The 27256-nt window shown below is 56.2% G+C and overlaps 2 protein-coding genes across 4 annotated transcripts; one reads left to right on the top strand and one right to left on the bottom strand.

The window, feature by feature from the left end:
* The first annotated feature begins 1699 nt into the window (after positions 1-1699).
* LOC102052935 (gamma-secretase subunit Aph-1b-like) lies at positions 1700-8294 on the top strand. The gene is made up of 7 exons (XM_055699723.1): positions 1700-1917; positions 4317-4487; positions 5847-5920; positions 6096-6218; positions 6574-6701; positions 6954-7077; positions 7318-8294. The coding sequence occupies exons 1-7, from the start codon at positions 1805-1807 to the stop codon at positions 7353-7355; spliced, it is 771 nt and encodes a 256-aa protein (XP_055555698.1). The 5' UTR covers positions 1700-1804; the 3' UTR covers positions 7356-8294.
* Positions 8295-8958: 664 nt separating this feature from the next.
* Positions 8959-25854, bottom strand: LOC102053107 (carbonic anhydrase 9). 3 transcript variants are annotated; one of them, XM_005436928.3, is made up of 12 exons: positions 25636-25854; positions 17742-17771; positions 16323-16493; positions 13975-14117; positions 13115-13207; positions 12766-12832; positions 12269-12426; positions 11985-12126; positions 9797-9820; positions 9616-9645; positions 9381-9474; positions 8959-9255 (listed from the first exon to the last, which is right to left on the bottom strand). In XM_005436928.3, exons 1-12 carry the CDS (start codon positions 25754-25756, stop codon positions 9192-9194), a joined length of 1137 nt encoding a protein of 378 aa, XP_005436985.2. In that variant the 5' UTR covers positions 25757-25854; the 3' UTR covers positions 8959-9191. The 3 variants fall into 3 exon arrangements, with proteins under 3 accessions (XP_005436985.2, XP_027657778.2, XP_027657779.2); XM_027801977.2 differs by lacking the exon at positions 25636-25854 and adding an exon at positions 20704-20845; XM_027801978.2 differs by lacking the exons at positions 9797-9820; positions 25636-25854 and adding an exon at positions 20704-20845.
* Between the last annotated feature and the right edge of the window lie 1402 nt (positions 25855-27256).

Below are 27256 nucleotides of genomic sequence, written 5' to 3' on the forward strand. Positions count from 1 at the left end.
CAGAGCATGGCTCTATCAGTTAACTGGTCAAGTGGAAAAATTAGCAAACATTAACAAAAAGGGGTTTAAGGAATTGAATATATAATTTCAGGCGACTTCCAATTCTACAAAATAGAATGGCACTAGATATGCTCCTACTTAAAGAACATGGAGTATATGGATATCTCAAGGATAAATTGGACCACTGTTGTATCCACATTCCAAATGTCACTCAGGATGTGGAACATGATCTAGACTTATTAGTAAAAATTGAAAAAGAAACTGAAACAATTCAAAAGGATATGTCAGAAGATTGGCTTGGGAAAATTTTTAACAAACTGGGATGGAATTTGAGCTCTTGGATACAATCTATAATTAAAACTCTGTTTCTGTTACTAATTGTCTTTTTGATGAGCATGCTAGTATATGCATGTTTGAAAAAACAATTTACCAATAGAATTGCAGTCAATCGTATGATTATGAGAGAAGTACCAACTATTTTATCAAGACTTGATCCATCACCAAAATATGTTGAAACAAAAGGTATATGAATAATGTGAAAGTATTGAAATAATGATTTTCAACACTTTCAAAGGGGGGAGATGTTATCAATTTGTTAATAAGTTAAGATTGATCGACTTTATTTGACTGATTAATTGATTTTATAAAATCATTTTATAACATTGAAAAATAGAAGGATAAGAAATATTTTTAATGAAACTTATAGTTGCACAGTAAAAGCTGCTATGAGATCTTCTGTACATCCTGTACCAAGGCTAGAAGAAGGGGCTGGAACCATTGTTAAAACTTAGGTAATAACTTTAGGGTTTGAAAGGTTTCTTTGTATTTGACCAGTCTTCTGTATGCAGAGGTGTATTGAAATGTCAGAATATGAGATTAATGGAAACCGGGGAGAGTCGACTGGAACAGCTTGTGGTTACCTGCCAAGAAATCGTGAACTTTAGTAAAAGGTAATTCCGGCAGGGGGAGATCGCGACCACCGACTCATATACCACCTACCCAAATCGTACCCCAGACCCATTTCTAGACGTTTCTAAGCTCTACTGCGCAGAATCGGATATAGGAGGAGAATATGTTAATGATTTACGGGAAATATCATGGTTATGCATGAATACTTAATGAATATGTATGAATAAGTTCTATATATGGTGTTTGATTTTGAGACCTGGCGTGCGTTGATCGTGAGAGGACTCGCTCACACACCCGGCCGTTAATAAAGAAGTGTCTGCTTATCTACATCACATTGGTGTCGATAAGTTTTTCATTCCGAGATTTTGGTAACAGGATGACAGGCTGCTAGGGATCTTTGGGGACAGGCAGCTCACCTGGCAGCCCAGGTGCTGGGGGGCAGCATAGGGGTCACCTCACTGGGGGCCCCCTGCCAAGGCACTGGTGGCAAGGCCAAGGCCCCTTGGGTACAGGCCGTGTCACTCCACGACCGGGCGGTGTCCCCCTCCTGCAGGCTGCTCCCCTGGGGCAGGCCGTACCCCCCCGCCGCAAGACCGAGCGCTGGTGTCAGGCTGTACCCGCTCACCCGCCTGTGCCCCCCGCCGCAGGCCCAGGCCCACCCCGTCACAGGCCCGCGGCCGGCCGTGCCCCGCCATCATAGCCCGCGGCCCCGCCCCGCCCCCGCTCGGCCCCGCCCCAGCCCCGCGCGCCACTTCCGGCGGAGGCGGCGCGCGCAGCCGGCGCGTGACATCAGGTGGCCCCGGAAGGGCGGGGGAGGGGGAAGGGGCCGCGGGGCCGTTCCGGTCCGGTCCGACCTCGGGTCTGAGCCCGGTCCTGCGTCCCGGGTCCCGCCGCCATGACGCTCGCCGTGTTCTTCGGGTGCACCTTCATCGCCTTCGGGCCGGCGCTCGGCCTCTTCCTCTTCACCATCGCCCACGACCCGCTCCGCATCATCATCCTCATCGCCGGGTCAGTCCGGCACCGTCACCGTCACCGTCACCGGAGGGGCACCCGGTGCCGCCGTGCATACCGGTGTGGGCGTGATGGGGGCACTGGTACCAGCGCCGGTGCTGGTACCAGTATGGGTGTGATGGGGTGCCGGTGCCAGCGCTGATACTGGTACCGGTATGGGTGTGATGGGGTGCTGGTACCAGCGCCGGTACTGGTACCGGTATGGGTGTGATGGGGTGCTGGTACCAGCGCCGGCGCTGGTACCGGTATGGGTGTGATGGGGTGCTGGTACCAGCGCCGGCGCTGGTACCGGTATGGGTGTGATGGGGTGCTGGTACCAGCGCCGGCGCTGGTACCGGTATGGGTGTGATGGGGTGCTGGTACCAGCGCCGGCGCTGGTACCGGTATGGGTGTGATGGGGTGCTGGTACCAGCGCCGGCGCTGGTACCGGTATGGGTGTGATGGGGTGCTGGTACCAGCGCCGGCGCTGGTACCGGTATGGGTGTGATGGGGTGCTGGTACCAGCGCCGGCGCTGGTACCGGTATGGGTGTGATGGGGTGCTGGTACCAGCGCCGGCGCTGGTACCGGTATGGGTGTGATGGGGTGCTGGTACCAGCGCCGGCGCTGGTACCGGTATGGGTGTGATGGGGTGCTGGTACCAGCGCCGGCGCTGGTACCGGTATGGGTGTGATGGGGTGCTGGTACCAGAGCCGGCGCTGGTATCGGTATGGGTGTGATGGGATGCTGGTACCAGCGCTGGTTCTGGTACCGGTATGGGTGCGATGGAGGCTGGTTCCAGTATGGGTGTTCTGGGGTGCTAGTACCAGTGTGGGTGTTTTGAGGTGCTAGCACCAGTGCTGGTTCTGGTACCAGTATGGGTATGATGGGGTGCTGGTACCAGAGCCAGTGCTGGTAGCATTGTGTATGTTTTGGGGTGCTGGTATCAGTATGCGGGTTGTGGGGCACTGGTACCAGTGCCAGTGCTGGTATCAGTGTGGGTGCAATAGGGCACTGCTACCAGTGCTGGTGCTGGTACCAGTATGGGTGCAATGGGGTGCTGGTACCAGTATGGGTGCAATGGGGTGCTAGTACCAATGCTGGACCTGGTACCGGTACCAGTGTGAGTCTTTTGGGGTGCTGTTACCAGTGCTGGTACTGGTTCCAGTATGGGTGTTTTGGTCTGCTGGTACCAGTGCCGGTGCTGGTACTGGTACCAGTATGAGTATTTTGGGGTACTGGCACTGGTTCCAGTATGGGTGTTTTGGGGCACTGGTTCCAGTGTGGGTGTTTTGGGGTGCTGCTACCAGTGCTGGTTCTGTTACTAGTATGGGTATGATGGGGCATTAGTACCAGTATGGGCATCATGGGGGAGCTGTTACCAGTGCTGGTCCTGGTACCGGTACCAGTATGAGTATTTTGGGGTGCTGTTACCAGTGCTGGTACTGGTTCCAGTATGGGTGTTTTGGGGTGCTGGTACCAGTGCTTGTTCTGGTACCAGTATGGGTGCGGTGGGGTGCTGGTACCAGTATGGGCATCACAGGGGCGCTGGTACCAATATGGGTGTGACAGGGATGTCACTGGTACTGGCAGAGGCACAACAGGGTGACCAGTACCGCTGCTGTTGTGGGCACAGCAAGGGCACCAGTAGCAGTACTCATGCTGGTGCTGTTGGTTGCATGACAGGGGCACCAATATTGTTTCTCTTACTGGTATCATGGACATGTTAGGGACACCAGTCCTCATGCTGGTGGTTGTGGTCATGAGAGGAGCACCAGTACTGGTGCTCATACCCTTGTGAGTGTGATGGGGCACCAGTATCCGTACTTGTGCTGCTACCATTGCAGGCACAGCAGGAGCACCAGTACTTGTGCTGGTACAGTTGTGGGCGTGACAGGGGCACCACTATTGGTACTTGTACTGGTACCATTGTGGTCACCACATGGTGTGGGCATAATGGGGAGGGCACTGGTATCAGTAATGACATGGTATTGGTGGAGCGGTGGTACCAGTACCAGTGCAGGTTTGGTTGTGGTGCTGGTGCATGCGTGCAGCCAGAGCACTGTACCAGTATTGCTGTGGAATCTGGTACTGGAACTGGTATGGGCTTGGATGTGAGCCTGGAGCTGATACTGGTGTGAGCACAAAGGGGGCGCTGGTGCCAGTTCTGGTTACCAGCAAACAAGGAAAGTAGGCACAGCAGCAGTACCAGTACAGACACCACCTGCACTGCACTGGTACCAGAATGGCAGTGACACTGGTAGAAGGGTGAGTGAGGCTGGAACACAGCTGCCGTCATGGTGCCGGTACCGCCACAGAGGGGTGCAGGCATAGTGGCAGTGGGCACTGGTGTGGCACCAGTGCTGGCCCTTGTCCTGACACAGCACTGGTGCCAGCAGGTGTGCTCGCTTTCTTGCAGGGCTTTCTTCTGGCTGGTGTCACTGCTGCTGTCCTCCCTCATCTGGTTTATCGCAGTTAAAGCCAGTGACCCCCGGGATGAGCTGTTGCAGAAGGGGCTTCTGATATTTGGGGTGATGTTCTCCGTGCTGCTGCAGGAGGCCTTCCGCTTCCTCTACTACAAGCTTCTCAGGTAAGAGCATCTCCCACCCTGCTCCAGCGCTGCCCAGTGGTCCTCCCATCCTCCCAGCCACTGGCAGGTGCCAGGTTTCAGCTGGGAGCTCCTGGGCTGGGGGGGTGCCAAGCATGGCACCAAGCCACCTCAGCCCTCGCTGACAGCACATGGGTGGCACCAGTGGCGGTATGTTGACCTCGAGTGGGTTTCAGGTGGTGGAGCAGAGCAGCCCTAGGGCCTGGAGGACCCTAGGCTGATGTGGCTGGTAACGTCTCCCTGAATTTGGGACAGGTAGGCTGTGGGTTTGGGCTGCCACAGGACATGGTGGCTAGCACCAGCAGTGCTTCTGAGGCTTAGGGGGACACCAGTCACTGGGAAATGCCCACTTTGCTGCGTGGGAGACAGAGAAGGGTTAGGGATCTGCCCTCATCTCGTGACAACTCTTGTTCCTTTCTTAGGGACGGTTTTGTGTGGCAGGGACAGCCTGAAGGTGGTTTTGGGGATCTGTGGGGCAGCACATTGCCCCCATCCCTGTGCTCTCTGCCCTGGCCAGCCTGGGGCAAAGTCTCGCAGGATCTCAGGAGCCCCCAGCCCCTCTCGTGCTGCCGGCCCAGGGCTTGGGGCTGCACAAGGGGACGTGACGCCGGGGTCAGCAGCCCTCATAGCCCCCCGCCTTTCTGGCTGGACACTGGTGAGGGACTGGGGGAAGGCCAGGGGGCCGGACACAGGGGCTTGTACCGCTCCCTGTGGCAGGGCGCTGCCGGAGCCGGGCAGGCAGAGGGTAGCAGAGCTCAGTGGAGCAGCCTCTAACGCAAGCACTGCCTTTCCTTTGCCCTGCGGATCTCTGGTTGCAAGCACTGCTGTTCTCCCTGGGCTGAGAAGCTGTCTGGTGTTCTCCTCACCCACCGCACCTCTACCTGATAAAAATTATGAAGCCCACTCTCCCAGTTTCTCTCCCCAAAGAATGTTTCTAGCTCTTTGAGCCCTGCACCCTCTCCATTTTTTCCCCACGCCTTCTAAGGGTATAAATGTGGAGATCAGGTGCACCTTCCTGGTATGTGCCTCCCACACCTGCACTGGTGCTGCTTCCCATGTGGGGACGCTGCTTGCTTTGCACCCAGTGCCCGCTCGCCCCAGCCCTGCAGGTTGGAACTCACATTCCTCTCTGGAAAATCTTTCTATGTGGCTTCACATGGATTTCACATGCGTCATTTGTCTGGTGGTTTAAAGTGATCATGTGAGTGCTTTCCGTGGTAGGTGTTGCAGTTTGGGGGTGGGGAGGTTACCAGGAGCGTGGGATAGTGCAGATTGAGACCCCAGTCCCATCTGCTCCATCCTGGTGGCTGTACCGGGCTCCAGCATGCTCTCACCCCACAGGAAGGCCATCGAGGGATTGATGGCCCTCAGTGAGGACGGCTGCTCCCCCATTTCCATCCAGCAAATGGCATATGGTGAGTGCTGCACAGAGCGGGGCACCCAGACCACAGAGCCAGGGGTGAGCCCTGGCACGGCTGCACATGGTGCTGGGGGGAACAGGAGGTTTCTCACACTGAAACTGTCTGGGAGGTGCCTGGGGTGGCCCTGGGAGGCTCAAGGCCTGATGGTGTCCCTGTCCTGTCCTGGCAGTGGCTGGCGTGGGCTTCGGGCTCATGAGTGGCGCCTTCTCCATGATCAATCTGCTGGCAGACGCGTTAGGGCCCGGCACAGTGGGCATCCATGGGGATTCACAGCTTTACTTCCTGACCTCAGGTGAGTGACCAGCACCCTTCGCTCATGTCTCTGCCTCGCCGCAGAGGCAGCAACATGGGGGGGTCTGGATTCTCCCTTCCATCCTGTCCCCTCCACGCTGCATCCTCTACCCATCTGAACCCCTTACTGTCCCCTCTTACATCTCTGCTTGCCAAACCCTTCTTTCTGTCACCTGTGGCCCTCCTTCCTCCTCTCCCCCATCCCTCTCACACTTGGTATCTGCCACAGCACCTCCCAGTCCATCCCAGAAGTGCCCCTACTCCCCTTTCCTGGCTCCTCTCCATCCCTCCCCAAGCCTGCAGGCTGCGTCAGGGCGGGTGGTTCCCTGGTGACACCTCTCTGCCACTCCTTGCAGCTTTTATGACCATGGTGCTGATTTTCCTTCACACCTTCTGGGGGATCCTCTTCTTCCACGGCTGTGAGCATCAGCGCTGGTGGGAGATCACAGCGGTCATTGCCATGCACCTTGCTGTTTCGGGGTCGGTGAGTAGCTGGGAGCAGAGCTCTGTGCCAAGACCGGTTTTCAGGGGTGGCTGCGGTATGTGCTGGTCGCTGTGCCAGGACAGGGGCAACAGCCTGTCACACTAGTGAAGCAGTTGGGTTTGGGGGACTTGCATCTGGCCCTTCACAAACCAAATTCTGGAGCTGGTGTCCGCTGTCCCACTTCACTTGCTGAGGCAGTGATGCTGCCACCCATCCTGTCCCTGTTCACCCCTCTCCTACCTCTCTCCGCAGACATTTTGCAACCCCCTGTACGTGGGAAGCCTGGTGCCCTCCTACCTGCTGATGGCCACTGCTGCTGCCTGGGCTTACCTACTTTCGGGGGGATCTGCCCAGAACCTGCAGCGCTTCCTGCTTTGTAAGTCCAGCTGCATAAAGTGGATGGGGGATGCTATTGGCCCCTCTGGGTACCAGGACCAGTGCTGGGATGGGGAGAGGGTGTCCCCGGGGCAGGAACAAGGGTGTTGTCCCTTTGGCTGGCAGACTGAAGGAGAAGCTGGGGCTCGGGGCCATGGTCGTGTTGTTGCCTCTCCTTGGGGAAGCAGATGGGGTAAAGAGTCTGTTGAACACTGACCCCTTCTCCTCTTGGTTCCTGCAGGTCTACAGAGTGGAGCCAGTCCCCAGCCGGGATCCTGAGGCCCCACAGGACATTCCTGTCCCCAGCCACCCCTGCCCTCCCCTCCATTCTGGCAGCAATAGCAGCCGTCACCTTCTCTGCAATATCTTTTCTCCTGGACTGAGGGACCCTGGCCAGTCCCAGCGAGGCAGGTGCTGGGGTCTGGCTGTGGCAGCCAGCTGACCGGTGTGGCTGGGGCTGGCTTGCTCTGATGCACCTTAGGGAGCCCCCAGAGAACAGCTGTTTTGGGGGACCCAGCTTTGCTGGCCCGCCACAAGCAGAGCCCCGGTTAGCCTGCCTGGGAGGGATGCTACCTTGGACTGCTGGAGAGGCCTGAGCCCAAAGAAACCCATTGCTTCTCCCCCCTCTGCAGATGTGCCATCCCCTGTGCTGGGGGGAGGCGGGGAGGGGGGATGCGAGGCAGGAAGGGGTGCTGCCCCACATCACCTCCTCACTGCAGGATGGAGGAAACAGCTTTGTAAAGTGCTGCTATGCTCTGGGCTGGGGATAATTGCTGTGGTGCTACTTTCTCCACCTCTGCCCAGCCTCACTGCCCTGGGAGTCATGGTCCTGGCACTGGACTGCAGTAGCAGCTGTAAGCCAGCATCCTGGTGCAGGGAGGATGTTGCTGGGTGAAAGGGGATAGACAACACCCAGGGTGGGAGGAGGATGGGGAAAAGCCAGTACCATAAGAGCCCAGTGGTTGTGGAGGGTGGTGGAGGGCTGAGGAGGAGATGCAACCCTGCAGCTGCTGCCCATGCAGCTTGGGGAGGGGGTTCAAGGGGCCATTCCAGTGGGTCAGTGCCCTCTCCTGCTCCTGGAGAGGCATTTTCAGGCAAGCATAAGCCCTGATGCTGTGCTACAGGGCTGGGAAGGAGAAACTGCCATCAGGCTCAGGGCTGAGAAGGCAGTTCTGTCCACAGTGGGCTTTTATACCAATAAAAAGATACCACAGACAAGGGTTGTGTGTGGCTAGCAGTGCTGCCGTTGTGGGCAGGGTGCAAGCACCCTGCAGCAGTGGTGGTTGCCTGGAGGTCAACCCCAGTTGCCTGGAGGTCTTGCTCCTGCTCTGTCCATCTTAGCAGGGGTGGGTTTTAGTTTTACTGCTTTGGGACAGAGGCTGATAAGCGCTGGGTACCTGCAGGTTCCTCCCCTCCCCTGGACCTGGCCTGTTTCTCTTGATTTTGGCATGGCTGTAGAGCTCCCTGAGGCTTGGCTCCAGCTGCACTGGAGCCACCAGGAAAGGTGGGAGACAGCCATGGGTCTGGGATCACTCCAGCTGTGGTAGAGCTGGAGCTGTGCTGGGTGGGGGTTGTCCAGTGAGGAAGTGGTGGTTCTGTCACCTTCAGCTCTGCCTTTCTCCAGCCCTACCAAGCCATGGCTATGTTTTTCCAATACTTTGCACAAATAAGAGGAGGAAGAAGTCCCAGAGCGATGGAGGGCAGGGCCAGGCTGTGCAAGGAGCCCTGTGTTGCTTTCTCTGGAGCTCTGCCCGGGGCACTGAGGCTGATGCTGTCTCTGCTGCTCAGGAAGGGGTCCCTGCACACCCCTCTCTGCTGTGGGTCCAGCTCCACTGGTGTCCTTTTCTGCCCCACAGCTGCGCACAAGGACAGTGGACAGGGCTAGGATCATGGGAGGCTTTTACTTTTTTTTTTTTTGGTATGTTTTTTACCTTTTTTTATAACAAAAATATCTGCTGGGGCAAGGTGCTGCCCCAGCCAGACAGTCCTTGTGGGCAGCCGATGCAGCTGAGGTGATGCTGGAGTGCTGGCCCTCCCTCGACCCAGGCAAGAGTGAGGGGATGTGGGGTGGCAGGCTGAACTGGTGGGGTTGGGACCACCACAGGGGTGCGAGGCTCACGCGGTGTTCTCAGTGGAGGCTGCTGTGTAGATGACCTTGGATTTGGTGGGCGAATCCAGCCTGGTGGGGGAGCAAGGTGGGGAGTGTTAGAGCAGGCACGGGAGACCACCCTTAACCCCTCCTTCTCATGCCCCAGACCCATGCTACCCCCGGGCTCCCACCTCCTGCAGCTCCCTGTCACTCACCGTGTGTTCTGGCTGCGGTGCTTGTAGATGTACAGCAGGAATGCCAGTGCCGTGACAGCAAAGAGCACCCCAAAGAGCACAGCCAGCACATCCCCTGTAATCCGAGCACAGGCACATTACACTGGGGATGGTCCCTGCAGCTAGTGGCCAAGGGAGTTGGGGCAAAACTGGAAAAGGCTGGTAGCCCAAAAGCAGAAGGGGCACAAAGGCAGCAGCCTCAGCTGAACACACTTACCTGCATGAAATGAAGAGCCAGAGTGTCCTTCTGCAAAGACGACAAAGACAAGAGGATGAGAGCTGGCTGCACAGATGCTAGGGCAGCCCTGCAAACCCACCATGGCTGCCGGGACCCCCCTTTCCCAGGTAGGTACACCTCCCAGACACCTTCCCCTCCTTCAGACCAGCCCTTCACCTACCTGCTGCTTCTGAGGCGTCGCTACCTGGAAGAGACAGTTCAGTCAAGAGGCTGCCCGAGGTGTTTGGGGAGGCAAGTGTCAAGGCTGCGGGGCTTCAAGCTGCACTGCCAAAGCAGGGCTGCTTGCAAGACTCCCCATCACCCATGATCAGGCAAGGGAGAGCTGTCTGCTGGATCTCCAGCAGCTCACAGCATCGTGCTGCAGGAAGCCTAGCCCTGACACCCCACCAGAATCATTGATGGAAGTGGGAAAACAGAAGGATCCCTGAACCACAGCCCATGCACAAACCTTGCTGAGCCCAGCCAGAAACTCCATGGCTCCTGCCACCCCCTGAGGAGCAGGCAGGCAGGGTGCTGAGCACTGCAGCACGCCACAACTGCACCAAACCCCGCAGGAGACCCCAGAGAGGGGCATGGGGTGAGCCCAGTGGGCAGTGACCATGGGGACAGTTGCCTGCAGCAAGATGGTGAGCAGCTAGCTCCCTGCGGCGAGGCAGCTGGCTGCTGCTGGCAGGGCACCCCACATGAGATGGCTTGGTGGCCCTACGTGCTGGGTGGGAGCGGTGCCAGGCAAATATTTGCTCAGCATGACAGCATGGCTTTTAAAGAGTTGCATTATCGTCTGTACACAGCTCAGGTATCGCGTGCAGGGTGGCACTATCGCGGGCCATATCCAGCTGCGCGACTGCTGCAGGGAGGCTGCTCCCATCTTCACCCAGCAGCCAGGGGCAGGAGCGGTTCTCCTGAACTAGGGGTGACTGGGGAAAGATCAACAAGTGTGGGCGCAGGAGGTGCGGCTGCAAGCAAAGCGAGGCATGACCCCATGGCACTCCATCTTGGTGCTCAGTGGCCGCAGGGCTAAAGCAGGCAGTTATCAGCACTGAGGTGGGGAGAAAAGCCTGACAACCCTGTGCACGTAAGGCGGGGGACCAGTAACCTCATCCGGGAGTACTGGAACAGTGTCCTGGCACTCCAGGAACAAGGGCTTTGTGGCTTTGTGAAAGTGGGGGTTGTTGGATAGAAACAGCAAATAAGGAAAGGAAAAAAACCCAAGGTGAGCTGGGCAACTCCCCCCCTCACCCCCGCATTGGTGGCTGGAGGCTTTGGAACAGCTTCTGCATGAAAGTAGTAAAAGAAAGGCTTGGAGGTAAATGGAAAATATGATAAAGTACCTAACAGGTTTACCAAAGATAGAGCATGCCAGCCTAACCCGATATCCTTCTTTGATAAGTGATATTCTAGACAAAGAAAATGCGGTAGATTTTATCTCTGCCGACTTCAGTGAAGCATTTGATGCGGTGCCACATGGGAAACAGCTAGCCAGGCTGAAGACCACAGTGATTAAAATCCTGCAGCCGTTAGCAAGCTGGCTGAAGGTGGGATGGTGAAGGGAAGTGCCTTGCACCACGGTGTGTGGTTACTGAGGCGAGGCATTGCCCAAAGGCTTGGGACCAAGCCTGTGTGCTGTTTCTATTAGTCACCTTGACACAAGGTGTAGGAAATGCCATCAAAACAGAAGAGGAACAGGATGTTGGACAGAAACCCCCCAGTGACCTCTGAGAGCAGCAATGGGCAAGAATTCAGTGATGCAGAGCGATAGTCACACCGGAGGATTGACAGGAATTTCTACTTATAGCTGGAAACCACCAATCCAAGAAAGGTCCTCAAGGATGTGTTGAGGATGGGCAGACAGCAGTGCCTCAGGCAGGCAGGGGTCCATGTGCCCAGCCAGGATGGCTGCCTGGCCCTGCTGGCACACAGCAGTCAGGAGGGGTCTCCTGCCCTGCCCGTAGGTGGGGTTTGGTGGTGGGGTGCTTGCTGCAAGCCCGTATCTCTGCACCTCCTACTGAATTCAGCTATTACGTTTGGGGATGAAGAGGCTAGCTAGGATGTTAGGACCTGGCTGTTTGCCCTTGACCATGCATCCCCTCGTCCCACTACTGTTATTTCCACAAGACCAAGGATAAAATAGTTCCTAAAAAGTCTTCCCCAGGCAGGGTGACAAGCACAAAAATGGGGGACAGCAGGGCCCCAAGACCAGTGCTGGCGTAAGTCCCCTGCCAGGTCAGGCTAACCCATGCAAATGCTGCATTTTTGTAAGAGACACAAAGCCCTGACTCCTGCCCCTCATCCCGTCTCTGCATCCCTGTGGCTGGGTGCAGCCTGAGCATGCTCACATGGCTCCTTACCAGAAGGCGTCTGCTTTGGTGAAAGGAGGGTGGTCTGGAAACTCGCCAGCACCTGTCGCCTGTGCAGGTCCTGCACCAGCCGGTAATTGTTCTGCAGAGGTTTGCCATCATCATTTCTCAGGTTCATCACCAGCGTTGACATCTGGAAGGAGAACAGTGTAAGCGGAGCAGGGTGCATCCCACCTTCAGGAGGCAGGCAAGCCCCAGGGGACTGGCATGGACAGTGCGTGTTTGCAGGGAGAGGCTGGGCAAGACCCAGCATGGAGCTCATCGCACTGACAGACCTGGCTATGAGAGAGCTGCATGGTCTGGTTGAAGACTGTCCACTTCACTGTCTGGTAGCAGGGAGGGGTGGTCAGGGAGCCATTGTAGTGGAAGTAGAATTTCATGTTGGCAGGCAGCAGACCTGCAATATTGAATCCGGGCACCAAGACTTCCTTGCCTGGGAGAAGAAACCATTGGAGCGAGACCAGGGCAACCCCTTGGAGAACAACAGGCAGGACCAACATAGAAATCATGGCCAACCTAGCACTACATGTGCCAGGGTCCACACTGTTGCCACCAGGCCACTGGAGAAAGAGTGGTGGGTTTGCCCTGGAGGCAGGGGAAAGCACATGCAAGCAGACGACACCTTGGAGAGGTGCTTCTGTACAAGCTGCGCAGTGCTCCCCTTCTCACAGACATACAGCAAACGCCTGCTGCAGCCTCTCTCTGCTGCGCGGCGGGTTTCTCTGCTGGGCTGCAGCCCCCAAGACAAGTACTAGGTGGGACAGGGCCTTACCTTCTGTTTGGATTTTGTGCAGATGCTGAAGTATTTCCTGATAGTATGGGTTCTCCCTTGGCCCAACCTGCAACACAGAGACACCAGAGTAATGACAAGGGCAGGGGCCGAACAGAGACCAGCCAGTGATGGCAGTGCCAGCAAGGAGGTATTGCTCCCTGCGACAAGCACCGTATCCAGGTGACCCTTTCCTCCCCTCAGAGCTGCTCTGCCCTCTGGACTGCCCTCTCCCTCCCCAGGAGCATTTGCACCTTTGCTAGTCCCCACAGCTGTGCCTGACTGCCCACACCAGTCCCACTCTCCCCCTGCTCCCACCCCTTCTTGCCCAGGCCTCATCTATGTGACTCGCCTCCAGGAAGGCTCCCAGTACGGCCAGGCCATCTGGGTAGACCATTGCCTCCGTAACGCTGTCATACTTGGTGTTGTAGTGGACCACATGGATCTGGAAGGGAAACATGCAATCTTGATGCAGGATGGGCACCACCGAGAGGTGCTCACCCCCACAGGGCTCCAGCCTGCCAGAGCAAGGGCCAGGAGAGACGCGCACCCATAATGACCACCCCTCTGAGGAGGGAAATGTGCTGGTGGGACTGAGAAAATGTGCTGCTGCTAAGCAGCAAGTGTGAAGGTCTGCCCACAGCAACTTCCCTGGTCAGGGACAGCAAACCAGCACCCTGCCCCAGATACCAGGGGGTCATACTGCAGAGCCAGGCTCAGCTGGAGGACTGCAGCTAGAGAAGGAGGGGTAAAACCAGATGGGAGCTGGCAGAGCAAGAGGACAGTGTGTACAGGGTAAACAGTCCCTGCAGCTCCTGAAGCAGGCTGCTCACTGCCTCCTGGGGAGCTGGCTGCCCCAGCCCAGGGTCTGCCACAGCTCCTGCTCCATCAGCCCAGGATCGGGCTGCAGCACGGGCACAGGTTGCGCCACCTGCACGCAGCCAGCCCAAGCCCCACGCAGCCAGCCTGAGCCCACCTGCAGGCACAGTGTCATGGGGGGTTGTCGTCCCCCTTGCCTCTGCACCACAGGCTGCAGTGTGTCTGCCTCAGCACCAAAGCTGCAAAGCTGCCCGGAGAGCAGGGAGCTGGGCCAGGGGTTACAGCATTAATCCAGTGGCAACAGGGCCATGGGCTATGAGCAAGACAGCACTCCAACACCTTCCCTGCACAGTACCAGGAGAAGATGCATCCACTGCCATGAGGACTCCTTACCTCCGCAGCAAAGCGGTGCCCGTTGACGGTGTGCTCTGAGCCAGGTCCTGATGGGGAGCCCCAGTGCAGGTGCAGTTGCACGGCTCGGTACTGCTGGGCATAGCCACCAGTGATGGCCAGTGTCTCAGGCAGCTCAAGGAGAACTGCAGTGGCAGAAGGAAAAGGTCACCCGGTAAAACATAAAGCTCAGTCCATCCCACAGGTATGCAGAGGAGACATCTCAAGGGAAAGAGTCACCCTGGGCTTCTGGACATTGGTCAAAATGAACAAACTTGCTTTCCGTCTTTCAAGAGGCTAGGGACAAGTCAATACTCAGAGCTGTGCCAATGCAGCATGGTACAACTTTCGACTTCAGGTTGTAGGACACTCCAGTAACTACATCAACTTCAGAAATAGCTACTAAGAAAATGCCGGAAAGTGAAGAGCTCCTCTGCAGAGACTTCTGGGGGCCAGCTCCAAGCCAAATGTTATCCAACAATTTATTCAGTGACAATAATATAAAGTGATCATAGATAAAATTCATGGAGAAAGATACTGGCAGAGTGGAGGACACCTACAAGAGCCAGGCAGTTGGACAGAGAGAGCTACAGCGCTTGGTGAGCTGGGACCCTTCAAATAAAGCAGCCTGTGAGTGTCTGAGAGCACTGGAGCTGGTGGCACAGAAGCGTTAAATCTTTTGATAGCATTTACAGCTAAAATTTTGCCTCTTTGGGTATGGTAAATACGTACTTGTTTAACATGGTTTAGCCAGCTAGCTTGGACTCATGCAGCAGTATGACAAATCTAAAAGCTGAGTTACCTGGACATGTGGCAAAAATATCATGAGCATCCCTGGACCCTGAGAAAGGTTGTCCTATCTTTCTGAGCACCTTTTCCTCATTTTTCATATTGACTCTTTTTCTTCCTCCTTCTTTATAGGTGAAGTGTCCCATAGTCACATCACCAAGCTAGGGCACAGATTCAGGATTAACCACATAACAGGGCTGTGATGAGTCATTTGTCCTCTCCTGTGTTCCCTGCCACTGGGTTCAGAGATACAAAACTCAAACAAGGGAAGTGGGAGACTGCTCCCTGGGAATTTATCTGCTTTTACACTTCTTTTGTATATCTAAATCACTGCATTCCTTCTGTCAGCTACCTGAGTCACTTTCAGGCTCCTGAAAAAGCTTACACAGCATACACTTCATATTACAAAAAGGAGTACCTGTACAAATATCTTACTGGACTTGCAACTTTTTATTTATTTATGGCTTTTCATCAAGCAGACCAGTAGTTGGCAGAATAAAAAAAAGGCATCTAACAAGCATGTGAGAAACTGCTTCCCCCCTCCTACCCAAATGAAAAAGCACTGACTGCTTTTCTAAACACCAAGCAACACCAGATGCCAGGGTGTCTAAAATAGCAGCTACTGAGCTCAACTAGTTTAACTCTGCAGGCATGCTAGGGCAAGAGGCCATAATATAAAGCTCTGTGCATGCACTGTGCGGCTGATCTGACCATGCACAGCGAGTCTGACCTGTTGAGTTTGCTGTATACACAGGTCAGCTCCATCTTGCTAGCTACCAGGGCAAGGAGGTGCCTTATCACACCATCAGTGGGTTTTTAAGTCCCTTTCTCTGCCTCTTTTTCTTAGGTTGGGTACTGGCAGACACCAGCATGCACTAAAAACTCAGCCTGCTGCCAGAAAAAGCTGGTAGCAGCCAGGACCCACCATCCCCAGCTGTGGGGTGATGAGCAGGAAGGAGTTGTGTTTTTCCTCCATAGCTGGCATGGTGAGACCGAAACTAAAATAACATGAATATGTTGCGTCCAGACTTTCCAAAATACGTTCTAAAATTGGAGAAGAGAAACAAAAGACCTCTAAAAATTTCTTAAGATCTTGAGATAGCATCCTAAAGCACAGACTTAAAGAAGCTGGCCAAAATTGTGTCCTAAAAGACTGAGAGGTAGGTACCTTAAAGGTTAAGTCACACCAGAGACTGACTAGTCCTTTGAAAGTGAAATGCAGAGGAGGAACCAGTGGCTGCAAACCCACATCAGAAATATCAGAGACACATTTTCAAAGGAAACACGGGTTTTAACAAATTACTGGAGCCAGCCCCAAAGGCAGTGAGTGGTGAATTCTCCATCTCCTTGTTTCTGCCCTCCAGCCAGGAAAGTGCATGGACCTGTAAAGACTCAGCAGCCTGATGCTTCCATTTTGGCATTGAAGGCAACGTGGTGGCAGCCTGCAAGAGAATCCCCTTCCCAGAGCCCAGGGAAAAGCTGTCAGAGAAGCTTGGTCCTGCCAGGAGAAGCTGGGCAGGCTCTGCTTGTGCTCCAGCCACCACCTCTGCCTTTGCACTCACCTGTGTGCCCGTTGTTCCTCAGCTTGAGCTTCTCGCTGGCGGGCAGGCTGTAGCCAGAGAGCTGGATTGGCCGCAGCTGAGGGCTGAAGATGGTCTTGGCCGTGTCAATGTTGATGGGTGACTGCATGGTGCCTGCACAGTCTGGGTAGCCCACACCCCAGTGCTCCGGGTCTGGTATGAGGAGGAAGGGAGGGAGTGCCAGTGAGGCCTCCTGGGTAAGTAGCCCACCAGAAGGGAGTCTGGTAGGTGGTAGGGAAAGGGACATGCACTGGACAGGCAATAAGCCACACATGTAAGTTTAGTTTCCATCAAGTTAGCTTGGGAGCAGCTCTGTGTCACCATGTGACTGCATGCAGCTGTATCAGGAAAGGTCTTAGAGTGTGGTGAGCTGCCAGGGAGGTCTATTTTTGGGGTGTTTGGGAAGAGTGCAAGAAGATCATTTACAAGTGGAGTTGGCAAGCTGAGGAGCTGCTGCTCTGCAGCTCTTCATAAACTTGCACAGCCTGGCCTCTGGCAGGTATTGACCTACCACTCTGCCTGCCTTGGTACTTGGGTGAGGGACCACGGTGCTGCTGGGATCATGAGCCCACAGCCACAGGTCTGGAGGGTTCCTGGCTGCCAATTGCATCAGTACAGCCCTGCAAAGGGACAGCTCACATGGCTGGGGTGGCTGCTTAAACCGCCACCTTTCCCCAGATCCATAGCTGAGATAACACCCTAGAAACCTCCCCTTCTACTGCTGTGGGCTGCTTCTAGTACATCTTGGGTCAGTGCAAACCCATGCTCATCCCCAGCCCAGCCCCTTGCAGGACCCCCATAAAGATGGATCTGGGAATTAGCAGGTCCAAGGCAGCCCCTGGTCCTGAGCAGTGATGGTGCTGGGGCCAGGCCCAGCACCACAGCAGGAAGGGCTGCGTTTGTGCTAGCACTGCAGTGATGCCTATCACAGGTGCTGTGGAGAAGCCCCCCAAACCATGATGGGAGGGCAGGGCCAGGCAGGATGGGGAGGGAGGGTGACAGAGGACAGAGGTGAGGACATAAGGTAATCCCTGGGCAGGTCGAAGTCCCAGCACGGGCTGCAAGTCCAGCCTGGAAAGCCCAGCCTGCTTCTCTGCTTGGCACAGGTTCAGGGGACTCCTGCTCAGGGAGGAGCCCTGCCCCAGGGGGCAATCCCCCACACCCAGGGGGCTGGGGACACCCTCAGCAGGGCACTGCTTTCTACTCAAATCAGAGCAACCCCTGGCTCTTCAGGCCATCCGTGCCCAGGTTTGGGCACTGCTGAAGCATTAGGGTCAGGCAGGAGGGAAGTGTGAGCTGTGGAGTGCGCACAGGAGCCCTGTAATCATTAACCGCAGCTGGCTCAGGCCCAGGCTCTGCTGGGTGGTAGGAAAAAAGTAGGAGTAACTGCAGGGTATTTACCTTCATAGCTCCAGTGACTGTGGCCAGGACCTTGAGAAGGAGCAGGGGGAAGAGAGAGAGAGAAAAAAACACATGAATGGAAGGGAAAGGTTGGCAGCAAACACACCTCTGCAAGGCAGCGCTCCCAGCCTTGGCAGCAGGTCTCTGGGCTCCCACTGCCTTCAATCCTCCTCCCTGCCTTTGTGCTTCCACAAAGTGAGGGGGATGCTCCCAGAGGGCACCGCCTCCTCTGAGCAAAACCAGGTCTCCTGCAGTTGCTAGCCAAAGCAAAAACCCCAGGGCTTGACACTTTATCATCCTTATAATGGAAAAATCGGAGATACTGGCTTCTGTCACTGAGCAGTGTACCAGTGGTCTTGCAGCTACTCTGGAGCCTCCAAGACTTCCCACTGTCCCAAGACAAACCACATAACGAGGAAGGCCTGCAGCTTACCTGTTCAGGCTCTGTAAGCAAGACCAGCCAGAGAAGCACCTGTCCTGGTGGCCCTCCTACCATCCTGAAGTGCTGGAGGGGATGTGGGGAAGAGCAGCTCCCACACCAGGAGCAGTTTGGGCAGCAAGCTGCATTGCACTGTGCATGCACCCTCCTCCCATTGGGGAAAGCAGTCCTGGGACTCACAGCAGAGGAGGCAAACGAGCACCAAAAATCTTGTCTTCCCCATTAGCAAGTGCCGCTACCATGGTGGCAGACTGCCACAGGAAAGTATGACAGCCCAAACACCCAGCTCCCGTCCTGGCAGACCCCTGCCCCAGCTCACCCGACCACCCATGCAGGGCTGTGTAAGGGTGCTGCCCTGTGCAAAGCCTTTCCTTAGGAAAAGCAGGAGGGAGAATGGAGAAGCCTGTGCCAGGACCCCTGCACGTCCTGTGTCACCCATGGGGCACACAGTGGCCATGGCAGGGTAGGATGTGCCCTGGTGTGTCCTGAGCCTCTCACAGCTAGGGGTATCCCCAGTGTGCAGAGGCAGAAGGAGCAAAGCCCTCCTGGGGCAGGTCCTGAAGGTATGAGCATCCTGCATACTGGCCCTTGCACCATCACTGTCCTCTAGAGCTGCCAGCAAAGCCTGGGCTCCTGGCATGTCACTGGAGCTGGCCTTAGAGGTGTCCCAGAGCCTCTCTTCAGATGCCTCCGACCAAACACCTTGGCTGCCACCAGCCCTTCTGCATGCAACCAGCTCCAGGCAAAGGGATGTGGGGCTTGGATTTGCCCCAAGCAGAGGGACATGGCCCATAAGGATATGACCTTGCCAGGACTGGCACAACGGCAATTCATGGACTCTTCCTCTAGCTTGCCCTTACCCACATGCTCGTCATTACAGACAAGCTGTTGGCACATCTAACCCCACAGAGCAGAGGATGCCAACTTGGAACAGGTGTGGGGTGATGGGGTGCATGCACCCACCAGCAAGGGGCAGCATCTACAGCTGCTTCCATTACCTCCCCAAGGTGCAAGGACATGGAATAGCATTTAGCATGTGCAGTCCACCCCAATACCACCTCTGTCCCTTGGCAGAGCCAAACAACTGCCAGCCAGCCTGCCCAGGACGCAGGAGGGGCTCAGCAGGCGCTGCTCCAGTCCCCATCCCTGCCGCTGACAACAGCTATTGACAGCCATTTGCTATTAATAGGAGCAGATTCCAGCTCAGGGGTGAGAAAGGAAAAGGCACACTTTCCCAGGCCCAGATGTCCTGTTCAAGGCCCCAAGCCCAGCGGGATCCTGCCCTCCACTCAGTGAGGATCCAGGCATGAGCGCTGCTGGGGGCCTTTGGTGCAGCTGCTGTCCTGGAGAGCAGACTGCCATGGCAAAACAGGGCTGGGAAGGGCTGGAATATGCTTAGGGGCTCTGGGAGCTGAAGAGATGGCGACAACCCTTGGGGCTCCCTTCAGTATTGCCAGTGATTCATCTCTGCAACACTGCTGATGCTCTGAAGCGATGCTCTGAAGTTACTTGCCCAGGCATGGGGTACTCCCAAAGGCACATGAAGAAGGGGCAGCAAGCAGAGGCCTGGGCAAGCTATGGCTGCCTGCATCAGGCAGAAACACATGTGCCCTGAGACAGGCTGTAGTGCCCTCTCCATGCCTGCTTGCATGGCACTGCCCTGGGATGCAACCAGCTGTGCTGCAGAAAGCTGAGATTCATCCTGCCCACACAAAGGTTACCTGCTCTCCCGACACTGATTATGCACCAAAATCCAGAGCACACTAACCCTCTTCTGGAAATATCCCGTATCTTCCCCCTACCCTGTCCCCCTTCTCCTGCCCCGCCTGGCACTATCTGCATAAGGCGGTCAAGGCTTGCACACAGAAGCCACATTTGCTGCCTCCTGGGTGGGATTCCCCTCCTGCAGCAGGGGGGAGCTTATCAACACGGGGAGCATCCCCCCAAGGGGCACTTGCACTGGGACGGTCCTGGCACAGGTAAAGCACAGCAGCCCGGGGTTGGCAGGCAGTGCCTTGGCTTGCTGCGCATGCCTCAACTGGCATGCCCCCACCCCACCCCAGCACCCTGCTTTCTGCTCACCTCCAGGGACTCTGCCTCGACAGAGAGCAACTCAAACATCATGTTGTAGATTGAGCAACAGCACTGTGCTGGCACCTGCCCTGCTTTGTCAGCGCTGTGCCACCCACCCCAGGCTCCCACGTCCCCCCACGCCCATCCGTTCCCACAGCCAAGGGGGCTCCGGACCCTCCTCAGAGCCTCCCGGACAGCTCAGCTCAGCGCCTCTGAACACCCCGAGGGCTGCAGCTGCACCCAGCAATCAGTCCTATCCATCCCAACAGAACAGGCTTCCCCGGGGTCTCTTGGCAGCAAAGCCATGAGGACCCCCGAGCACTGAACCCACCCGAGTGTGTTTCCCCATCCCGTGGATCTGGGTGCAGCTACGGCACAGCCGGGCCACCCACTCGGGCAAGGCACCTCACGAGCCCAGCTGTCCAGGGTTGGTCGCCCTTGTCAACGCACCAGGCTCAGTAAGGGAGCATCGCGGCGAGCCCAGCCCCGGCACTGGGTCTGGCTCCCGGCACCGGCCCCGTCTCGGCGTGCCTCGCAGGAGCTCTGCGATACTCCGCTCCCTTCCACAGGGGGGCATTCGCAATCCCGCAGCCCTCTGCCACGACCATTAACCCGCTGCCTTGCCCAAATGTTGATTTGCATAATTTCAGGCTGCCACCCACACTCCCCGCCGGAGCACGTCTTCTCCTTCGGAAAGCAGCGCGGTGCCAGGTCTCCCCTCTGCTGAACTCCTGCCGCTCCCCACAACAGAGGTGGCCGCACCTCGGCAGTGGGTGCCACAGCTCTTTGCACGCCCTGACCTATATCTCTGAGCACCCACGGCCTCATCAAAGACTGCAAAGCGCTTCCAAAAATGGGGAGAAAACAGCCTTGCTGCTTCGATAAGCCCACTGGGAGAAAACGTGCAAGAAGAGGACTCGTTTCAGGGGTCCCAGCAGGAAAATGTTGCAGGGAACCAACAGGAGCTGCCTGCCCTTGCAGGCAAGAAAGTCTCTGTGCTCAAGCCACCAGAGCCCCCCGGGTCCAGCCGAGCGCTGGCCGCCGCCCCCCTTCCCCCAGCAGCCTGCGATCCAGCCGAGTTTCCCTCTTTGACTCACTCCCCCCTTCGTGCCTTCTTCCCCTGTTGCTCCCTCCTCGGCCCTCCCATTTTGGGATTCTGGCGCTGCCGCAAGCGCCAGCTCCCTTCCCTCCTTGACATACAACACCATCCAACAACACTTTCCTGCCGAGTTCAGGCAGATGCTGCCATTACCAGCGTGCTCCTCGGCATGTCCTGCAGCCTGGGAGGAAGGGTAGGGGCAGCTCTTGGCAGGGTGAGGAGCCAGCACAACCGTGGGCTGCTGCTAATCCCTCATAGGAAAGATACCGATACAGCAAGCTGCTCCCAGGAGACCTCACCACAGGGACACAGGGATGGACCACGGATCTGAGGGACTCAGGATCATTTGCACAGAGCAAGAGGCACCCCTCAGCAGAACCAGGCAATGAGGGAGACCAAAGCATCTGCCCTGTGTGTCTGCCCCCTCCATCCTCAGCTTTTCACATTTTAGGGAGTACACAGCCTGAAGCTGCTGCAGGGCACCTGACAACACTGAAACACATGTGCTGTTTACAGCGTGGATGTGGATGCTGCCTGGCAGCAATGTGGCCATCGGTGCTGCCTGCTTGCCTTGAAATCTTTACAAAAAATGTTTCAGAATATCTAGCACTGTTGCAATATATTGTAGGTTCCAAAGGGCAATCAGGAGGTACAGGTGAATATAAACTTAGTGCATTTAACTGAAATGATGGGTATTTTACTGGAGAATTTTAGGGTAGAATAGGGCCAAACAGCAGAATACAATGTATTGCTGATCTACTAGGAAGTAATGTGATTCTGTGAACTCCAGCAGAAATTGGATGGCTAGTATGTGGTGGGCAGGGCAGTGGGCTCGGACATGCTGGTCACTCATCGGTTGGGCACACGATGCCCTGGGCTCAGCCACAGGGAGCACTGGGATCCTGCCAGAGCCTCCTGTCTCTGCTGGGACCTAGCCCTGGGCCAGACCCAGCTCAGAGCTCTGTGGGATGAGGCCAGTTCACAAGCCTGGAAGCCAGGGCAAGACCATCTTGCTGTGCCCCTAAGGGAGAAGCCCCTGTCTGCTCCAGTCCCAGGCTGTGGGGACCAGTGGAGCTCATAGCCCAGATGAGAGGGAAATCAGGATGCTCAGTAAGCCAGGAGTTACCGGCACAGGCAGAAATGCACAGAGCACAGGTCCCAAAGCAGGGACCAGGCACAGCAGCCACGTCCCAGCCCACAAAACACATCCAAGCACCACATTGCTTGAAAGCAATAACTTCATCACAGTATCCAGGCTGTGCCACTGTGCTCACACTGCCCACAGCCTGCTCCCCAGGCCAGTCTGTGCCAAGCACAGCACAGGCGTGGAGTCTGGGCGGCAGGGTGCACAACCCAAGCATCTTTCTACCAAGTCTCATGACGGGCCTCTCTGTGGGAAGACTGTGCCATCCCAGCCATACCTCTTCCAGCACAGCCCTGGTTTCTCGATCCATCCAGACACCTTCTGCAGCACCCATGTCCTTTCAGCCCAGGACAACCACCTCATGCTTTGCTCACAGGGGCACTGATCCCTCCCAAGCCCAGCTGCATTAAAACCCCTTTGTGTTTGTAAACTATGACCCATTGCAAGCCTTTGGGATCAGCCTTTAATCTGCCACTGGTGACACAAGTCGCCACAGGAATTGTTCTTTGTGCTCCTGGGTGAGGACTGCTCTGGCTGTGGGGCCCAAGACTGGGCCAGCTCCCCCCAAGAGGGGCAAGGGTTTGGGTAGAGGAAGGCATAAGGCAGGCTTTATCGAGGGCACATTCCTGCTCTCTGTGAACTGAACTGCCCAAGCAAGTGCTAAGGGAAAGAGGAAACAGTTGCAGAGTGCTGTAGAGAAAGTGCCATCCCAGCAGAAGGGATAAAAATGGGGAAATCCCAGAGGACAGATCAGTGCTTGGAGCTGGTGGTTGTGGATAACTGGCTAGCTGAAAAAGTTCACATAGACATAGTCCAGCTGGCTGGACAAAAATTCACATCGCTCTCAGCTTATCTGAAGTAAAGCAAAATACACTGTCCTTGGCTGTTCTTGTTAGACAATAACAGGAAGATTTTGGTGGGAAAAGAATGTTGCAGGTGGGAACAGAAAACTACAGAAGAGAAACTAGGGGTGGGCTTGGTATTTAGGCAACTAACCAATAATGAGCTTAACTTTTGTAATATCTATGAGCTAATTATAAGAAGGCATAAAAGGTGACTGTAAGAGACAATAAAGGAAGTCTGCTGATCACTCATATTGAGCGACTGCGTCTTCCCTCCGTCGCAACAGGTGGTATCAAGCAAGAGAAATGGGCTCAGCTGGAGGAAAAGGGCATTGGGAAATGAACAAGAAGAGGACATGGGGAGCAGGACAGGTTTGAATAGGAGGGAGAGAAGAAACAAGCTGTTGTGGGAACGTTGTGGCTGTCCTTGGAAAAAAGTAACACAGGAATTGGGTCTCTGGGCAAGCCAGAGGGTCCTCAGAGAGCAACCCCATGCAAAGCCTCAGTGACAATGCCCCAGCTTGTGCTGAGTGCCCAGGGCTGGAGGGCCACCAGCCCTACCTCATGCGCAAGCCTCGAGGAAAAGGTAACCAGCACATCAGCCGGCAGCGGTGCTGAGACACGCAGCTTCAAGTGCCTGGCAGAAGCCTTGGTGCATGCCAGCCAAGACATGCTCCCTCATGGGACTCCAGCCAGATCTTCAGCCTCTAACACCAGTACAGCATGGGCCAGACTGCCCGTTCCCTACCTACCTCCTTGCCACCTCCCACCCCTCACCTCCTTTTCCCATCTTCATCCCAGTCTCCTCACCCACTCACACCAAACCCCTCGCAGTGCCCAAATGCTTGCTGCCAGCACACCACACTGGTATGCTGTATGCCTGACACCCTCCCACCGTGTGGCCTGGGTTACTTCATCTCTGTGGCAAGGACCATCTACATCCCCATCTCTGTCCAGTGCTCAGCCCAGCAAGAGCAGCTCTGGTAAGAAATGTGATTCATTGCAATAACAAAAGCGGCTCCTGGCACCAAACAATTGCTGGTCTGTACCACAGGGCAGCTGTTCTAGCACAGGTCAGGGCAGATCCTACCAGACGCAAAACCAAGGACATGCTATGATGCGGAGCCCGAGAAACAAACCTGTGGGCAAAGCTGGGATGAACAGCATTGCCAGGGACAGGGACAACCCAGCGCAGTGCTCAGCCCCACACGAGCAAATGCATGGCACTGCCCCAACACCCCTGCTAGGCACTGGCAGTGCCACAGCCTCCAGTCAGAAAACGGACCAACACCAAAGACCCAGAACTTTTACCCCAAAATAGTGACCCTGAACCCTGAAATCTCAAAGCCCCCACAGCTCTTGGGGGGGGGGGAGCAGGGGAGGTGCGGCACACACCACCACACAGCCCTGAGTTCAGGCACTTCCCCCATTCCCCGTCATCAGCCATGGGCCTGACAACCCCCACCTCTCCCCAACTCTGAAGCAGGACCAGACCCCATCCTCATTGGGCTGCGGGGGGGGGGGAGGGGGTGTCAATGTGGATGCAGGGCCAGGCACAGTGGGCCCTGCTGGGGAGAAGCCATGCTGCAGGACAAAGGGGACCGGCCACCATCCCACCACGCCAGGGTCTGGGACTGGACACTCCGTGCAGTCCCAGCAAGGCCCTAATTGCTGCACAGCCCCGGCTGCCTTCATACTAGCTGCCGTGAGCCCCCTAATCTGATGGAAAAAGGACTTAGTGGGAGGAAAAGACTGCACACAAGGTGGGAGCCCCCAGCCCCTGGGCAGGGGTCGGGCTGCACTAGAGTTGGCGGGAGCAGGGACAAAGGCAGTGACGTGTTGGAGGGGGGGCAGCTCCTGCAGCTGGGCAATGCTGGCGGGGCACAGCCCCACAGGGGTACCCCACGCTGAGGTATACCTGAGCCCCTAACAGGGGCGCAGCAGGAGGTACAGCAGCCCCCCCAAAGCAAGGCAGGGGCGAGTTCCCCAGCATTGGGACCCCCCCAAAGCATTAGGCATCCCAAATCCAGCACCCCATACACTGGGGTGCCTTACACATCAAGGATCACAAACTCAGCGAGGGGGAACCCCACGCATCAGGGCACCGTACGCATCAGGCACCCCAAACTCAGTATTGGGGTGCTCCATGCATCAGGGTGCCCAGGCGCCAGGGACCCCAAGCCCAGCACCGGGGTGCACCGTGCATCAGGGCGCTCCGTGCTCAGGGGACCCCAAACCCAGCAGCGGAGTGCCCCATGCATCGGGGCGCCGCGCGCACGGGGGGACCCCCTGCTCACCTTTCTCCGAGGAGTGCGGAACGTCCTCGTCGCCGTGCTCCTGGTCCTGGTCGTGCTCGCTGCCGGCGCGGCCCAGGGCGGCCAGGAGCAGGAGGCAGACCCGCAGCGCGGTGCGGCTCATCTCCAGCAAGTGCGCGGGTGCGGGACGGCCGGCGGCGGCTCCGTGCCTGCCCGCCCGGCCCCGCGTACGTGAGAGCGGGCGGGGAGGAGGCGGCGGCTCTGACTCACGCACGCCGCCGTTACCTTTTATAGAGGCTGGAGGCAAAGTCTGCCGCCGAGCTGCCCGGCCCGGCCAGGTGATCCACCGGAGCCGGGACTCGAACCGGTGACATCCCGGGGGCTCCCCCTACCCCACCCCCCGCCGGCACAAGCCTGGGGCCCCTGCACGGCGGGGGGGGAGCCCTGTCGGTTCCTCGGACACCTCAGTGGGTGTCCCCTCTCCGCAGCAGTGGGTGAGGGACCCCCTCAGTGGTGGGTTTCCCCTCAGTGGGGGGTGAGGGACCCCCTCAGCTGTGGGTATCCCCTCTCTGCAGCAGTGGGTGAAGGACCCCCTCAGCCGTGGGTTTCCCCTCAGTGGTGGGTGAGGGACTCTCAGCAGTGGGTGAGGGACCCCTCAGTGATGGGTATCCCCTCTTCTAAGTGATGTACCGTTAAGCAAAGCACTTCTTTCCATTGAGGCTAGAGGATGACACAACTCTGCTCCGGGCAGCAGTCTTGCCTTTCTGCTGATCCTCAGAGGTGGCTTGTGGGTGCAGCTCAGTGTGTACATACATCATATACCTGGATCCCAAAAAGCTCTGAACATGGTCCTGCATCAAATGTCCTTAGTCCATCTCATGCTATAAGATGCTGGTCTCCATGGTTAAGCAGACAGGCAACGGAAGGTAGGATGGCATGTCAGTCTTCTAGTGGGAGGGAGGTACCAGAGATGCCTTCCTTGGGAGCTGCACCAAAGCTTGTGCTTTTCAGCATCTTCATAAATCATCTGAAAAAGCACATGAGCAGTGATGGAACAGAATTAGCTGCAACGCTAATTTAGGGTAGTAAAGGACTGAAGCTGCCTTGAAGAGTTCAGGGAGGCAATAATGGTGCTGAGTGACTGGGCACATCAACAGCAGATTGCAGTCCGTGTTGGCAGATGCAAAGTGGTGCACAGGTGGTGTAGTCAAGGATGCATGGCACGAGGGTGGACTTAAATTAGCTAATGCAACTTGCAGCAGAGATCAGAGAGTCGTGGTGATGTCAGCTCACCGCTTGTCAAGAAAAAAGTGAAGTAAGCATCCGGGATTATCAAGAAAGAAACAAAGAAAAAAAAATCCAAACCCCATCCTGCTGTGGTATAAATCTCGGGTGAAACCTCCTCTCAGTTATTGCCCACACTTCTGTTTCTCCCATCACAAAAGCATCAGAATCAGAAACAGCATGCCTGGGGCCCCAGGGCTGTTCAGGGGTAGGGGTGGTTTCCACACAAGGAAGGAGCAAAGCAAACACGGCTGCCCAGCCTGGTGGACTGAAGTCTGTGCCCATAGTGTCCCAGCTCACACGGGATCAGGGAGCAGGGAATGAGTACTTACCCTCTCAGGATAGCAGATTTACAGTACAATCAACCAAAATCACCAAG

The sequence above is a fragment of the Falco cherrug genome, chromosome Z, assembly GCF_023634085.1.
Source record: "Falco cherrug isolate bFalChe1 chromosome Z, bFalChe1.pri, whole genome shotgun sequence".
In the NCBI taxonomy this organism is placed as follows: domain Eukaryota; kingdom Metazoa; phylum Chordata; class Aves; order Falconiformes; family Falconidae; genus Falco; species Falco cherrug.

Excerpts from the sequence above, each read along its gene's own strand:
- LOC102052935 (XM_055699723.1), top strand. The coding sequence starts at position 1,805 with ATGACGCTCGCCGTGTTCTTCGGGTGCACCTTCATCGCCTTCGGGCCG. Across the intron at positions 6,702-6,953 it reads ACCTTGCTGTTTCGGGGTCG|ACATTTTGCAACCCCCTGTA; the intron begins GTGAGTAGCTGG and ends CTCTCTCCGCAG. Across the intron at positions 7,078-7,317 it reads CCTGCAGCGCTTCCTGCTTT|GTCTACAGAGTGGAGCCAGT; the intron begins GTAAGTCCAGCT and ends TGGTTCCTGCAG.
- LOC102053107 (XM_027801977.2), bottom strand. The coding sequence starts at position 20,830 with ATGCCCCCCTGTGGAAGGGAGCGGAGTATCGCAGAGCTCCTGCGAGGC. Across the intron at positions 17,772-20,703 it reads ATGCTCCCTTACTGAGCCTG|GTCCTGGCCACAGTCACTGG; the intron begins GTGCGTTGACAA and ends CTCCTTCTCAAG. Across the intron at positions 12,427-12,765 it reads GCACAAAATCCAAACAGAAG|GCAAGGAAGTCTTGGTGCCC; the intron begins GTAAGGCCCTGT and ends TTCTTCTCCCAG.